Source organism: Heteronotia binoei, chromosome 18 (genome assembly GCF_032191835.1).
Source record: "Heteronotia binoei isolate CCM8104 ecotype False Entrance Well chromosome 18, APGP_CSIRO_Hbin_v1, whole genome shotgun sequence".
Classification (NCBI taxonomy): Eukaryota; Metazoa; Chordata; class Lepidosauria; order Squamata; family Gekkonidae; genus Heteronotia; species Heteronotia binoei.
In genome coordinates this window covers 37,452,693-37,467,315 of record NC_083240.1, presented here as the reverse complement: position 1 = coordinate 37,467,315, position 14,623 = coordinate 37,452,693, and the positions used below count along the sequence as shown (strand labels likewise).

Below are 14,623 nucleotides of genomic sequence, written 5' to 3'. Positions count from 1 at the left end.
GCAGAGACAGTATCTGACTGAGTAGGCTGTCTTGTTAAGTTTGCCATAAAGAATGGCAGAGGGCATGGCGTTGCATCTGGCAAGGGGAAAAGCTCTACGCTGCTGTGGCACCTGCAAGACGGATAGATATGAGTCCATTTCCCCAGTACTAAGATCACAAAACTCAGTGGGGAACAAGTTTTCTTAGCCAGACTATATAGCTCTTTATTTGATTTGCTTGCTTCATTTATACCCTGCCTTTCTCCCCAATGGCGACCCAGAATGGCTCACATCATTTTCCTCTCCCTTTTATCCTCACAACAGCCCTTTGAAGTAGGTTAGGCTGAGAATGTTAGAGTTAGGCTTTTCCCCCTGAGCAAAAAACAGTGGAGGCTTTTGTGGTCTTTTCCTTATTATGCAAACTGGCAGCTTTTTGGTGTCAGAAGAGGAAGCATCTGAGGAGTATGGGGTGGGGAAAAGGTTTTTACAGAGGTTTGCTTGCGCTTTGCCATGGGGAAGAAGCAACTGAAGAACATTTTGTCTGCTTTTTGGTCCCGGGACCTGAGTTGGGGTGTTATATGTTTCTGACCCCTTAGCTATTGCTCAGTTCCAAATACAGCTTTAGAGAGCCAGTGTGGTGTTCTGGTTAGAGAGTTAGACTAGGATCTGAAAGGCTCAGGTTGAAGTTCTCACTGTACCATGGAAACTTGCTGGGTGACCTTGGAACAGTCACACATTCTCAGCCTAACCCAGGGGTGTCGAACTCATTTGTTACGAGAGCCGGATCTGACATAAATGAGACCTTGTTGGGCCAGGCCATGTCAGGTTGGGCCATGTCAGGTTGGGCTGGGCCATATTTGTACCTATTTAAGATAAGGTAGCAAAGATATAAATTTTATAAAGAACACAGACAAACACAATATATATATATATATATATATATATATATATATATATATATATATATATATATATATTGAGAGAGCCTGGGAAAGCAAGCTATTCCTCTCCCCTTCCTCCCCAAGGGAGGAACCTCAGCCAATGGAGAAAATAGAGGTTTTGCTCTAGCTCTTGTGTGATTGAGCAAGCCTTGCAAAAGGCTTATACAGAAGGAAGCAGATGGCATCCAGTTGCTCGGGGGCCTGATAGGAGCCCTCCAGGAGCCTGATTCAGCCCCCGAACTGCATGTTTGATATCCCTATTGATAACCTATCTCACTGGATTGTTGTGATGTAAACTGCTTTGGGTCCACCCTCAGAGAAAGGCAGGGTATAGGTCAGGGGTGGCCAAATTGTGACTTAGGAGCCACATGTGGCTCCTTCACACTTATTGCGTGGCTCCTGAAGCCCCCACCACCCCATCAACCAGTTTGGAGAAGGCATTTCCCTCTTTAAATCACTTCTCCAAGCCAACTGGCAACTTGGAGAAGGCATTTAAAGTTAAAATTGCTTTCTTTCTACCTTTCCCCAATCTGTTTTCCTTCCTTCCTTCCTTCACATCTGACAATCATGGCTTGTTGCTCTCAAACAACTGATGTTTATTCTATGTGGCTCTTACATTAAGGAAGTTTGGCCACCCCTGGTGTAAGTGAAGTAAACAAAGAAATAAAACACCAAGTTGCCAACCTGGGGCTTATAGAGCCGAATGGCTTAAGTCTGCACTGCACAGTCAGTATATGGTCAGTCAATACCTGTAACAAGACTGTGGGCAGTTAGACTGTCCACTTTGAACAGCCTGGCTCTATTTGTGCTGATGGAACTTTCCCAAGTCTGTACCGATGGAACCCTGTTGAGAAGGTTCTGGCGCCTCAAGGATAGATGCCAGTTTGGCCAACAGCATGGAGGTCTCTTCCTTGGAAATCTCAAGAGGAGGGCTTCATGTGACGGCCGCTAGCAGCTGTGAATGAATAGCGGCAGAGGTTATGGGGGTGGTCTCTTTCCGCTTCAGTAAGGATCTGTACGGCATAAGCAGTGCTATTTTTGAAATACACGGGATTATCAGGTCAACTGGCTCTTCTCTGCGATGGATTCCTTGCAGTATTGAATGAAAGGCAGTCACAGTCCCGTGCAGGCCAGAGAAGAGGGAGGGGAGAGGAAACTGCCAAACCTCAGGAGTGAGAGATGCAGAACCCCAGCTTCCTGCCCAGAATGCAAGAGGGCTGTTTTGTGGCTATGTATCTAGGGCATAGATCATCGCTCATTTCTCTGTGTGGAGATTAATACCTCTCATCCAAAGTGCAGGGGGCTCTGCATGCATACAGGAGCTGGGGCAGAGATGTTTTTGAGGCCATTTAAAAAATTTCATTAGGAGGCAGCCAGGCACTTGGGATTTGCATAGCCCTGGCTTGCAGGCCTCAAAAACATCTCTGCCCCGGCTCCTGTGTGCATGCACAGAGCCCCCTGCACTTTGGATGAGAGGTATTAATCTCCACACAGAGATATGAGCGATGATCTATGCCCTAGGTACATAGCCACAAAACAGCCCTCTTGCATTGAGAGCCAGTTTGGTGTAGTGGTTAAGTGTGTGGGCTCTTATCTGGGAGAACTGGGTTTGATTCCCTACTCCTGGACTTGCACCTGCTGGAATGGCCTTGGGTCAGCCATAGCTCTGGCAGAGGTTGTCCTTGAAAGGGCAGCTGCTGTGAGAGTCCTCTCAGCCCCACCCACCTCACAGGGTGTCTGTTGTGGGGGGAGAAGATATAGGAGATTGTAAGCCGCTCTGAGTCTCTGATTCAGAGAGAAGGGTGGGGTATAAATCTGCAATTCTTCTTCTTCTTCAGGCAATGGCTGTCTTGGTACTTAGGATACCAGGTTTGAATCCCTTTCTGCCATGGAAGTCTGCTAGGTGGCCTTGGGCCAGTCTCACCCTCTCAGCCCAATCCACCTCGCAGGGTTGTTGAGAGGTTAAAATGGAGGAGGAGGGAAACTATGTAGGCTGCTTTGGGTCCCCTTAGCGGAGAAAGGTGGTGTAAACAATGTAAATAAACACATTAAAGCTGTTGGTTTTCATCATCACTGGATGGGATTTACCCTTGCGTGCCTCATTATTGTTAATTGCAGCTTTGTACAACAATCCCAGCAATTACAGGAGGCCAGATGGGGTTGGCGTGGCTGCTAGGAAAGCGAGACATCTCATTGTTGCAAGTGTTAAAACAATGCAGTGCCAGTCTTGAATATGCACAGATAGAACAGCTGGTTACTGTCACAGGAAGGGTGAAATACTTCGCAGGGCACTGATGCTCCACCTGTCAATCCCTGGAAAACTTGCTCAGTTGCTCCTCGAAATTCTGAGAGCTCACCAGGCATTGTCCATAGATGCTTAAGCACACCTTTTCAGCAGTGAAGTTTAGGAGCCTGTTATTCTTTAATATGAAAGCTGAGACTCTCCGGAAGCGAGATCTGCACAGAATTGCAGTTTGCGCACAGCATGTCTTGGATTGTGGCTAAATTCTGGAACCTTACAACTTCATTTCAGCGTTGAAGGCGTCTCAGATACATCCAGTCAGCCGGTTTTGATGCTTTTCACCCGAGTCGAGGGTTGTACATCTGTTTTTTTTAAAAATTGTAAAGCCTCAGCTTGAGATTCTGGAGAGCCGCTGCCAGTCTGAGTCGACAATACTGACTTTGGTGGACCGAAGGTCTGATTCAGTATAAGGCAGCTTCATATGTTCATATGTACATTATAGAACTTTGGTGTTGTCTTACTAGCCCACTCTTAGCACCGTTGAGCCAGCTTAAAATCAGTAGTGAATCAAACTACAAGTTTAAAAACGAGCCATGAGCAAAAAAGTCAAGAGAAGGGCCGGTCAGCAACTCAGTTCAGATGAGTGGCTGAGTTTTCAGCAGAGTATTTGGCTTAGATGATCTGAATGTCTCCCGATGGCTTCAGAAGGCTCGGCGGCTTGCAGTGTTGGGCCTGTGGTTGCGTGGTTTCTTAGAATAGGTTTTCAGTTGTGTTGATCACATGCCGGGCAGTGTGCAAGACTAACCTCTTCAGTAAAAGGAAATCTAAATGATCCTGCAGGATCAGTCCGTGGCACATTCTCATGCAGTGGGGTGGCAGTAGAAAAGGAGAGGGCAGCCTTGCTACAGACTAGGGGTGGCCAACTTGCTTAATGTAAGAGCTACATAGAATAAATGTTAGATGTTTGAGAGCCGCAAAACATGGATGTCAGATGTTTGAGAGTCACAAAACAGAAGGAAGGAAGGAAGGCAAATAGATGGAGGGAGGGAGAGGTGGAAAGAAAGCAAATTTAGCTTTAACTGCCTTGGCTTGGAGAAGTGATTTAAAGACACAAATGTCTTATCCAAGCTGACTAATGGGGCCGTGGGGGATTCGAGAGCCTCACAATATGTGTGAAAGAGCCACATGTGGCTCCTGAGCCACAGTTTGGCCACCCCTGCTACAGACTGTACAAGTTCTTTCATGTACCACTGAACCCACTGGGATAATTCTGCAGGTGCTTTCCCTGTTGGCCTGTGAGAAGGCTAGGAGGTAGTCGTGTGGTTCAGCAGTTAGCTACCATGCTTGAGATACAAGGATCAACTGTAGAAACGCCTCTTTGATCGTGAAGCTCATTCTGGGGCGGCAGGAAACAGGTTGCCCCTCCAGCGTGATCTCGCTCGGGAAGTTTGTCCAGTGTGATGGATCGCTGGACTCTAAATCAGTTGTGGGTTTGGAAATCCTGGTGTTATCCTCATAACGATTGTTGAGGGGCAGAAATTAGGAAACTTGCTGGAATTGGTCTGCCCCCTTACTCTGAAAATGAAGAGACACCTTGCTTTTGGAGCGGCAAGATACGTAGGAAAATAAAGTGTGTCTGTGCGGCATAGTAAGAGTGTGAGGCTGGGATCTGGAAGACCTTGGCTTGAATCCCCACTGTTCCGTGGAAATTTGCTGGGTGCCCTGCATTTGACATCAAGTCAAGACATCCGCATGATGATGTCCGCTGATCCTCTGCTGTCTGGGGTTTCCCCTGCTGTGCTCTGATCTTTCCAAGAAGTTCTGTCTCACTGGGGAAGAGTCAGCTTGGTGTAGAGAGCCAGTTTGGTGTAGTGGTGAAGTGTGCGGACTCTTATCTCAGAGAACCGGGTTTGATTCCCCGCTCTTTGACTTGCAGCTGCTGGAATGGCCTTGGGTCAGCCATAGCTTTCACAGAGCCGCCCTTGAAAGGGCAGCTACTGCGAGAGCTCTCTTTGCCCCCACCTACCTCACAGGGTGTCTGTTGTGGGGAAAGAAGATAAAGGAGATTGTAAGCCGCTCTGAGACTGATTCAGAGAGAAGGGTGGGGTATAAATCTACGGTCTCCTCCTCTTCCTCTTTCTCCTTCCTTTGCCTGCCTCTTGGCTTCAGAGATGGATGGGAAGGGAGTGTTGCTGGCTCTTCAGTTATTGCTTACTTTGGAACACAGCCTTAGAGAGGCAGTGTGGAATTGTGTTTAGAGTGTTGGACTAGGATCTGGGAAATCCAGGTTTAGGATCCCCACTCTGCCCTGGAAGCTTGCTGGGTGACTTTGGGCGAACCACATCCTTTCAGCCTAACCTACCTCATGGGGTTGTTGTGAGGATATCGAACTCAGGTTGTGAGCAGAGCTTAGGACTGCAGTACTGCAGCTTTAATGGGCTCTTTTGGAGAGAAAAATGAGGTATACATAAAGTAAATAAATTGTGCTAATTCTCATTTCATTCAGCGTCTTCCTTGACACTGAGTAGTATGGACTGGTGCCCAGAAATCTTTTAGTAGGTGTGATGGGGAGAGTGGATTCTGCATGCACTTACTTACTGTCATCTTCAAGGTTGACAAAGGTCATTTGGGTTGTGTCTGCGGATGCTTCAACATGGAAGTTTTGCCTTATTTGACATCCAAGTGATGATGTCCCCTGATCCTCCGCTGTCTGGGGTTTCCCCTGCTGTATTGTGATCTTTTCAAACTCGGTCTGACATTATCTTTCTAAAAAGGTCACAATCGCAGGGCCTTTGCATGCCATGTGGATGGGAAGGTGCATCTTGTTGAAGGTCCCGCCTGCATTTAATTTTTTACTTATATCCCACATTTCTGCCCCATCAGAGCCCCAGAGGTGCCTAACAGTTATAAAAATGGATGATTACACCAGTTAAGTGCAAATGTTATAAAAAAAAATGTAGAGGCAGCTCTTAAAATATAGAACAGGAAGGAGAGGTCACTAAAAGAGTGCCAGCCACAGCAAAAAGCAAAGTCTTTGGCTGTGATAGAACAGATGAGTATCCTTAGGTAGAGAGAGTGCCATAGTTTTGGTGTTACGAGTGAGAAAGCCCTGTTTTGGGTTGCTACTCAACTGCCCTAGAAGGTGGAGGCATCAGAAGTAGGGCCTCAGAAAATGACTGTGGTGTTGGAGTAGGCGTATATAGGACTAGGTCAAACATGTTGCCCGGGAGCTGAATCAGGCCCCAGGAGGGCTCTCATCAGCCCCCCAAGCGACTGGCTGTCATCTGCTTCCTTCTCCCTTTCTCTTGATTCCTTCTGCATCACAGCTTGCATTGCCAGGCTTGCTCAATCGCACAGGAGCTATGGAGCAAACACTTTATTTTCTTCACTGGCTGTGGCTCCTTTCTTGGAAAGGAAGGGGGGAGAGGGATAGCTTGCTTTGCCAGGCTCTCTCAATCACACAGCAGAGCTACTGAACCAAGATTGTCTTCCTTTTATTGGCTGAGACTCCCCCCCCCTCCTGGTTCCCCAGGGAAGGAAGGAAAGAGCCAGAGCTTCCTTTGCCCAGTTCCCTGGATCCCATGGGAGAGATACAAAGAAAGCACTTTTAAGACTAACAAGTTCTAATGTTTTAAGCATGTTTTATTTTTAACTTTTTAAAAAATCTTTATGTTTGTGTCCTTTATAAAGTTTATATCTCTGCTACCTAATTTTAAATAGGCACACACATGGCCCAGCTCGGCAAGGTCTCATTTATGTCCGATCTGGCCCTCATAACAAATGAGTTCGACACCCCTGACTAGATAGCCCTTAATATTTGCTGGTGCCAAACCCTCGGACTGCTCAAGGCCTTAAAGGTCAAGACCAATATCTTGAATCTGATCCAGTACTTCACTCGAAGCCAGTGCAGCTCACACGGCGCAGGTCAAACATGTGCAATCCGAGGGGTATCAGTAAGAACTTGTGCAGCCACATTCTGGACCAGTTGGAGCTTCCAGGTCAGTCCTAAGGGTAGGCCTGCATAGAACAAGTTACAGTAGAAGAAGAAGAAGATATTGGATTTATATCCCGCCCTCCACTCCGAAGAGTCTCAGAGCGGCTCACAATCTCCTTTACCTTCCTCCCCCACAACAGACACCCTGTGAGGTAGATGAAGATATTGGATTTATATCCCGCCCTCCACTCCGAAGAGTCTCAGAGCGGCTCACAATCTCCTTTACCTCCCCCCCCCGCACAACAGACACCCTGTGAGGTGGGTGGGGCTGGAGAGAGCTCTCACAGCAGCTGCCCTTTCAAGGACAACCTCTGCCAGGGCTATGGCTAACCCAAGGCCATTCCAGCAGCTACAAGTGGAGGAGTGGGGAATCAAACCTGGTTCTCCCAGATAAGAGTCAGCACACTTAGCCACTACACCAAACTTAACCACTACACCAAACAGTAGTCTATCCTGGAGGCTTACTGTGGCTAGGTCAGAGCGAGGCAGGTAGGGGAGCAAGCTGCCTGGCCTGGCATAGATGAGAAAATGCTAGCCCAGTAACTTGGGCGACCTGGACCTCCATTGTCAGGGAGGCATCCGGTGTCACACTCACGCTCTTGACAGTTGGTGCAGGTATTAGAGGTACCCTGTCTGGTCCCTGTTTTACTAGGATTCAGTTTCATCCAGCTCTGCTTTTAACCATCTCACTGCGGCCACCAAACCTTTGGCTAAATCCAGGGGAACGGCGTCCAGAAATAGCTGGATATGGCGGTGACCAGTTATAATGAGTTAGGGTGAGCTAGCTCACAGGTTTTTAGCCTCCAGCTCACACATTTTTGTCTCAGCTCATGAAAAATGGCCCCAGAGCACACTAATGGATGCAGTCGCTCACAGCTTTAATGCCAGTAGCTCGCAAAGTACAGTTTTTTGCTCACAAGACTCTGCAGCTTAGAGGGAACATTGGTGGTGACCCACGACTCCAAATTTTACTTGGTGCAGTGACCCACTTTAAAAAAGCAAAAAACAGAGCATGCACTGATTAATAAAACTTTCAAGAGTCTGGCACCCTCTTTCACAAGCTGAGCCACCTACAGGTTGGGAAACGCTGCTTTAAAAGACACCCATTGTTCTCTGTGGGTGAAAGCCAACCATGAGGGGCAAGCGTATTGTTTGGCGAAGCTTGTCTTTTCCTGATCTTCTCACGAAGGAGCCCTGATTTCCCAGGAGCGCAGTTGGCTGGCGGGCTGCTGGCACAGAGTCAAGCTGGCATTCCTGCTGGCCTTTTGCAGTGCTGTGTTGCTGCCCGTTTGGTATACTGGAAGCAAAGCTACCCCAAGGCATGGCTGTGTGCGTGCTGAACGCCCAGTAGCCCTGAGTCTCCTCTGTGCAAGACTGATATGTACTGATGTTAACACTGGCCCTGGTATGGGGATTTTACTCTTAGGACCTAAACTGGAAGGTACATATTTGCAATATTACTCTTTGCTGTATATGTAGTTGTTGCTGACATAAGGCCTCTTGTGGCCTTCCAAAAAAATTGGGTCCTATATTCATTGTTTGTCGATTTACAAGTGTAACAGGGACTTTGTTGTGTGTTGAAATTTGTGCTGTTTGATCTCTGAAGAAGGCCTCTGCAGGCTGAAACGCATCAGGTCGTGTACGGGTCTTTCATTTGCGTTTGTCACTTCAGTGATCTTGTGAGGCTTCATTTGGGCCCCTACAAGGTTTTAATATGGATCCAAGTGGGCAGCCGTGTTGGTCTGAAGCAGTAGATCAAAGTAGGGGTCAAGTGGCACCTTTCTTAAAGGTGACACTTGACCCCTACTTTGTTCTAAGGTTTTAATATGTTTTTTTGTAATAAACATGTGTACGTTTGTCTATAACTATTGGTGTTTTTAACCTTTGGCCCCTTACTAGTACTCGAAATATCCTCTGATATTTTTTTGCTTGCTTGGTTTAGTTTCTCTTCCCCTCTCTTTGTGGTTCTTCTCTGTGCAATACAATAGCCAAATCAAAATAATACAGACACTGGGCAATGAACAGTAGGAAATGAAGTCCCATGTGGATAATGTCTTAGTTCAAGTTCTCCCAATGAAGACCCAGATGCTTTAATTTCTCCGTTTCAATTTTTTACGTAAATCTTCAACAGTGGCTAGGCTTACAATGATGTTATAATTCACATCACAATGTGTATATAATCAATTCTTCTTCTTGATTCTTATTTCAGTCCAATAATGTTATTTCTTTTGTAGACACCAAGGAAATTAATTCCTCTATTCTGAGCTCTCATCTGTATTATTCTGAGTAGTCAGAGGTGTCCCCAGAGGTGTTCTCTGTGCAATACATTTCTTTCAATTTTTACCTATTTGTGATCTGCATTGTGTTAATTGATCTGTGTGTATTTATTAATTTATTCGCTTCATTTCTAGCCCGCCTTTCTTTCTGAGATTCAGAGTAGATTACAATAGGAGCAGTGTGAGACATGGAATCAACAGAATTAACACCCTTGAAAACACAGTATACTTATAGGAAATACATTAAGATGACGAGAGCCATGCAGTGAAACCTTATATTGCAAATAAAGTTCGGGCTTGGAAGAAATCATTCCGTTGCAAGCTGACGTGATGCTTTTGTGCCTCTTAAGATCAGTTCTGCCGTCCACCAGCTAGAAGTGGGTAATCCTGGTTACACTTAAGTGAACTGTGGCTTGAATGTGTTTAGGGCTGCAGTTCATGCTTTGGTGGCTTCTTATCTGTCATCTCTTTGTTCTTCCTCTAGGCGGGTTCCTGGAAACATGATTGCTCATCAGTCTTGATCTCGCAGTTTAGCAAAGGACTCCTCCTCCAATAATGTCAAGCTCAGGCTACCCTCCTAACCAAGGAGCGTTTAGCACAGAACAGAACCGTTACCCGGCACACTCGGTCCAGTACACGTTCCCCGGCAGCCGACACCAACAGGCAAGTGGCAGGCGCTCCCTGTGGAGCCTTGGTGGATCTCCTTTGATCACACTCTCCTCTGTAGAAAAACCAGGTTCTGGGTTTTTGTTTCTTTATAATAGTCATGCATGACCAAGAAATTCAATCCAGGGTGGGTCTGTTGTGGCCAGAAGTGGGTCCGATTCTCATTGGTTCCCGTTATGGGATGCAGTTTTGTAGCTTTCTCAGAGGACACGATTGCAAAATGCACTCTCCCCACCCCCCCCTCTTGAGGTGCATGTTTAGTCCACTGTCCTACAGACTCTCTTGATGTGAGGGGTATATTTCTTCTATTCACTCCAGCAGACTGGGGTGCAGTTACCAGTGGGGGCAAAAAGCAATCTTTGTTTCTACTACCTGCCAAAATGCTGGGTGTTTTCCTTGTTTATATACAAGCAGCTCCTTCTTACATGCAGATGTCTTCCAGATCAGCAGGTAGGGAAAACTTGGTCCAGTTAAGAAATGTGTCTGCTGATAGTGAAGATCTGCATAGGATAGAGAGTTGGAAACTGCTGCCTGGTGGGATCTCACCAAGCCAGAGCTGGAATAATAGGGATCTGGAAGATACTTGTTTTTTATTTATATGTATGCATTGGGGGTGGGGTGTTTGAAGTTACAGATATTTACGTTTCAGGGAGTTGCAGAGTGTTAGTAGGAGCATCTCATAGAATCATAGAGTTGGGACCTCCAGGGTCATCTAGTCCAACCCCCTGCACAATGCAGGAAATTCACAAATACTGACCCCCCCCCTCCTAAATTCACAAGAGCCGCATCATGGGTAGGGTTGCAAGTCCTTTTCGCTAGAAATTGAAAAGCCCCCCCCCCCCCCGCACCCCATGCCAGCCATGGGAAAATCTTTCTTCCAAAGGAGACAAAATGCCTAATTTACAAATGAATTCTTTAAGGTTGGGACAGGCAATAAAATCTTGCAATTAATTTTTTTTTTTTTTTTGCTTGCTCTAATGTGCTGCTTAAATTCAGCCATACTCTGAAAATGGACAGCGGGGGTGTGGATTATGGAGCACCTGGGGAACAAGTTTAAAACAATCCATCATCTTTTGCTGTTGATCCCCACTTGTAGGACATTAAATGGTGAGGCTTAAAGTGAGGCTTAAAGAACTGCATTGCATTCTTTGGGGCAGGGAAATAGCAAGGTGGCTCTTAAACTCTGAAGTGCTGAAATCAAGCTCTGTGGTGAAACTGACCTGTAGGGGGTTGGTGGTTAGCAATGAGCAAAGAGATCTCCTGACCTCCAACTTCAGACCTATAGGGCTGTTTTCTCTGCTGAGCTGAATTCCGGTGCTCCTGGGTTTAGAGAACTGGTATTTCTGTTCCGAAGTAGAAACACGGCTCTTCAATCAGTCTCTTACAGGCCTGGTTATAGCAGTCTTCTTTTGAGGGTGGGAGAAGAGAGAAGCAACTTGTACTGCATCTACCCCACCTCCAATGGGCAACTTTGCTCACCACACAGAAGGACTGCTCAATGTGTCAACCTTTGGGGGTTTCTGTCACCTTTGGGTGGTGAATTTGAGAAACTTTTGAGTCTGCAAAACCGCTCGTGGTCCTTGTTGCTGAATCATGTTACAGATTTGGCTGTCCCTCCATGGGTTGTTAGCTATGGTGATGGGGGTCTCTTTCTCTATAGCACATGTCCAGAGGAAGGTGTTGTTCTCAGGAGCGCTTGAGTAACGGGGGGGGGGGGCTAGATTGAAAGATGCTTTCAGTTAAAGTTTTTTTTTTTAATTAATCTCTCATTCCACCCTGATGCCTGTACTGTTTCTAGGAGTTTGCTGTACCTGATTTTCGCACTTCTCACTTGGAAGTTAGCCAGGCAACCCAACTTCTGCAGCAGCAGCAGCAGCAACTCCGGCGGAGACCTTCCTTGCTTTCTGAATTTCACCCTGGTTCAGATAGGTGAGTGTTGAGGGGGTTTTTTTGTTTTGGTTTTGTTTTAAATGCAACAATTCAGAGGATTTTTGTAGAGGACCATGAGTGGTTCTGCAATGTGAGTCTATAAATTGGTTTTCAGCTTCTGTGAACTCTCTTTATTCTTTTTTTGAAAGTCAGCTCCAAGTCCTTACGATTGTGATTTTGAAGATGCTTTTACACAGGTATGGGCAGTGCGTCATGAAATCTCAGGCACTGCTTGACAAATTTTCAGAGGGCACAAGGTTGGGCTTCCAGAGAGCATGGAACTGGGTTTCAGTGCTCTACAAGCATTTCTCATAGAGGAAGTAGAATAAAACTCATAGGGTGAGTTTCCTGCATTGTGCATGGGGTTGGACTAGATGGCCCTGGAGGTCCCTTCCAACTCTGTGATTCTATGATACCATGCATGTTTTCCAGCATTCACGGGGTGAGGGGGGGAGGTTTGCCTTTCCTTCCAATTTAGTTCTTATGGAGGCATTCAACCTGCGTTGGGCTTATGTGATCCAGGCCGCGGTCACACTCACCATTAAATCCATCCCTAACCCGTCGCTATTATACCCCGCAGCTTTTTTACAACAAATTTCCTAATCAGACATCCCTCCATCCTTCAGTTCTAAGTAGCGTTGGTCCTGTCGCTGGTTGATCAGAGGTCTCAACCGGACCAAATTTTTTGAGATGGCATTCCACACTCGCGCAAGCGCAGTACGTGGGATATTGTGCTTGGCTTTTTTTTTTTTAATTAAAAGGTGCCAGAAAAGGTGGGCAATCTGCCCCCCCCATTTAAACACCCAGAAAGGAAGGGGAAGCCTAGAAGCTCTCTTTGCTGTCTCTCCGCCTGACGGGAAGACAGCAAAGGTGGGTGATCTTCCTCCCCCCCCATTTAAACACCCCACCGTGATGTTTAAATGGGGGGGGGGAGAGCACGGCAACTCTCTTTGCTGTCTCTCTGCCTGGCGGGGAGACAGCAAAGGTGGGAGATCTTCCTCCCCGCCCCCATTTAAACACCACACCGTGGTGTTTAAATGAGGGGGGGGAGCACGGCAACTCTCTTTGCTGTCTCTCCACCTGGCGGGGAGACAGCAAAGGTGGGAGATCTTCCTCTCCCCCCATTTAAACACCCCACCGTGGTGTTTAAATGGGGGGTGGGGGGGGAGCACGGCAACTCTCTTTGCTGTCTCTCCACCTGGCGGGGAGACAGCAAAGGTGGGAGATCTTCCTCCCCCTCCCCATTTAAACACCCCACCGTGGTGTTTAAATGGGGGGTGGTGGGGAGCACGGCAACTCTCTTTGCTGTCTCTCCGCCTGGCGGGGAGACAACAAAGGTGGGTCATCTTCCTCCCCCCCCCATTTAAACACCCCGCCGTGGTGTTTAAATGGGGGGGAGAGCTCGGCAACTCTCTTTGCTGTCTCTCCGCCTGGTGGGGAGACGCCAAAGGTAAGTCATCTTCCTCCCCTGGCAGGGAGACAGCAAAGGTGGACGATCTGCCTCCCCCCCCCCCCCCCATTTAGGAAAGGTCCCCTGTGCAAGCACCAGTCGTTTCTGACTCTGGGGTGACGCTGCTTTCACAAAGTTTTCATGGCAGACCTTTTACGGGGTGGTTTGCCATTGCCTTCCCCAGTCATCTATACTTCCCCCCCCCAGCAAGCTGGGTACTCATTTTACCGACCTTGGAAGGTTGGAAGGCTGAGTCAAAAATTGCTGGCACAATGATATCATTTGGAGTGGGCTCTCGCAGGGAAGCGGATGTGCACTTGCGACGAGTCGGCTACAATGGAGCGTTCAAACCTAAAAAGTACGCGTGGGAGTCGTCGGAAGCATTCTCATTCCGGATTTAATGTACTATCAAAAAAGTCCGCGCCTCAGTCGTGGCAGTTCGGGACACAAACGAGCCAACGACCATTGCCAGATGCTGATGTTTGGACATCCGCATAAAATCCGACATGCATCTGGCTTTCATCCATGCCCATCTCGTCAGTTTATGTGCGTCTGACTTCGGCCCCAGTGTGGTATACTGGCTAATCTGTTGGGTAGTCTCATGTTGAGATTCCCATTCATCATGAAGCTAGCTTCTTGACCTGCAGCTCACCGATCTCCTTCTCATCAGTCTTTCCCAGGATTGTTGTAATGATAAAATGGAGGTGGGAAGATCTTGTATGCCAACTTGAGCTCCCTCAAGGGAATGGGAGTAGAGGTGAAATGAAATGAAAGGGGGGGATGAAATCAGTATAGAGTCATCAAAATAAGACATGGAAGAAGTTAAAGGGTACTAACTGCATGCTAATTTGACAGACTGGACAAAACCTAAAACTAATCTAAGTCCAGGTTCATCTCCGTTAGTGTCAATGGTTTATAATCAAGACTGTTGTATGCCTCAGTTGGTTGGAGAGGTGATCTGCTGGTGCTAGTCTGAACTGAACGTGATTAACTACTGGCTAGGAAGGGGTGAGGTTTTTCCCTTTAACAGTTATTGATAGAAGAATTAGCATTAAAGGGTCAGGTGGCAGAAATCTGCAGACTCTTGGTTAGTCTCTTGGGGAGGGACAGTGGCTCAGTGGTAGAGCATTAACTACAGTGAGAAAG

At 47.1% G+C, this 14,623-nt stretch overlaps 1 protein-coding gene across 1 annotated transcript in view; it reads left to right on the top strand.

Moving 5' to 3' along the window:
- NCOR1 (nuclear receptor corepressor 1) overlaps positions 1-14,623 on the top strand; it is a 188,040-nt gene that overhangs the window by 16,020 nt on the left and 157,397 nt on the right. The window contains 3 exon segments of the mRNA XM_060259485.1: positions 5,669-5,783; positions 9,917-10,095; positions 11,897-12,027. Coding sequence (XP_060115468.1) covers positions 9,988-10,095; positions 11,897-12,027 — 239 coding nt within the window. The 5' untranslated portion in view covers positions 5,669-5,783; positions 9,917-9,987.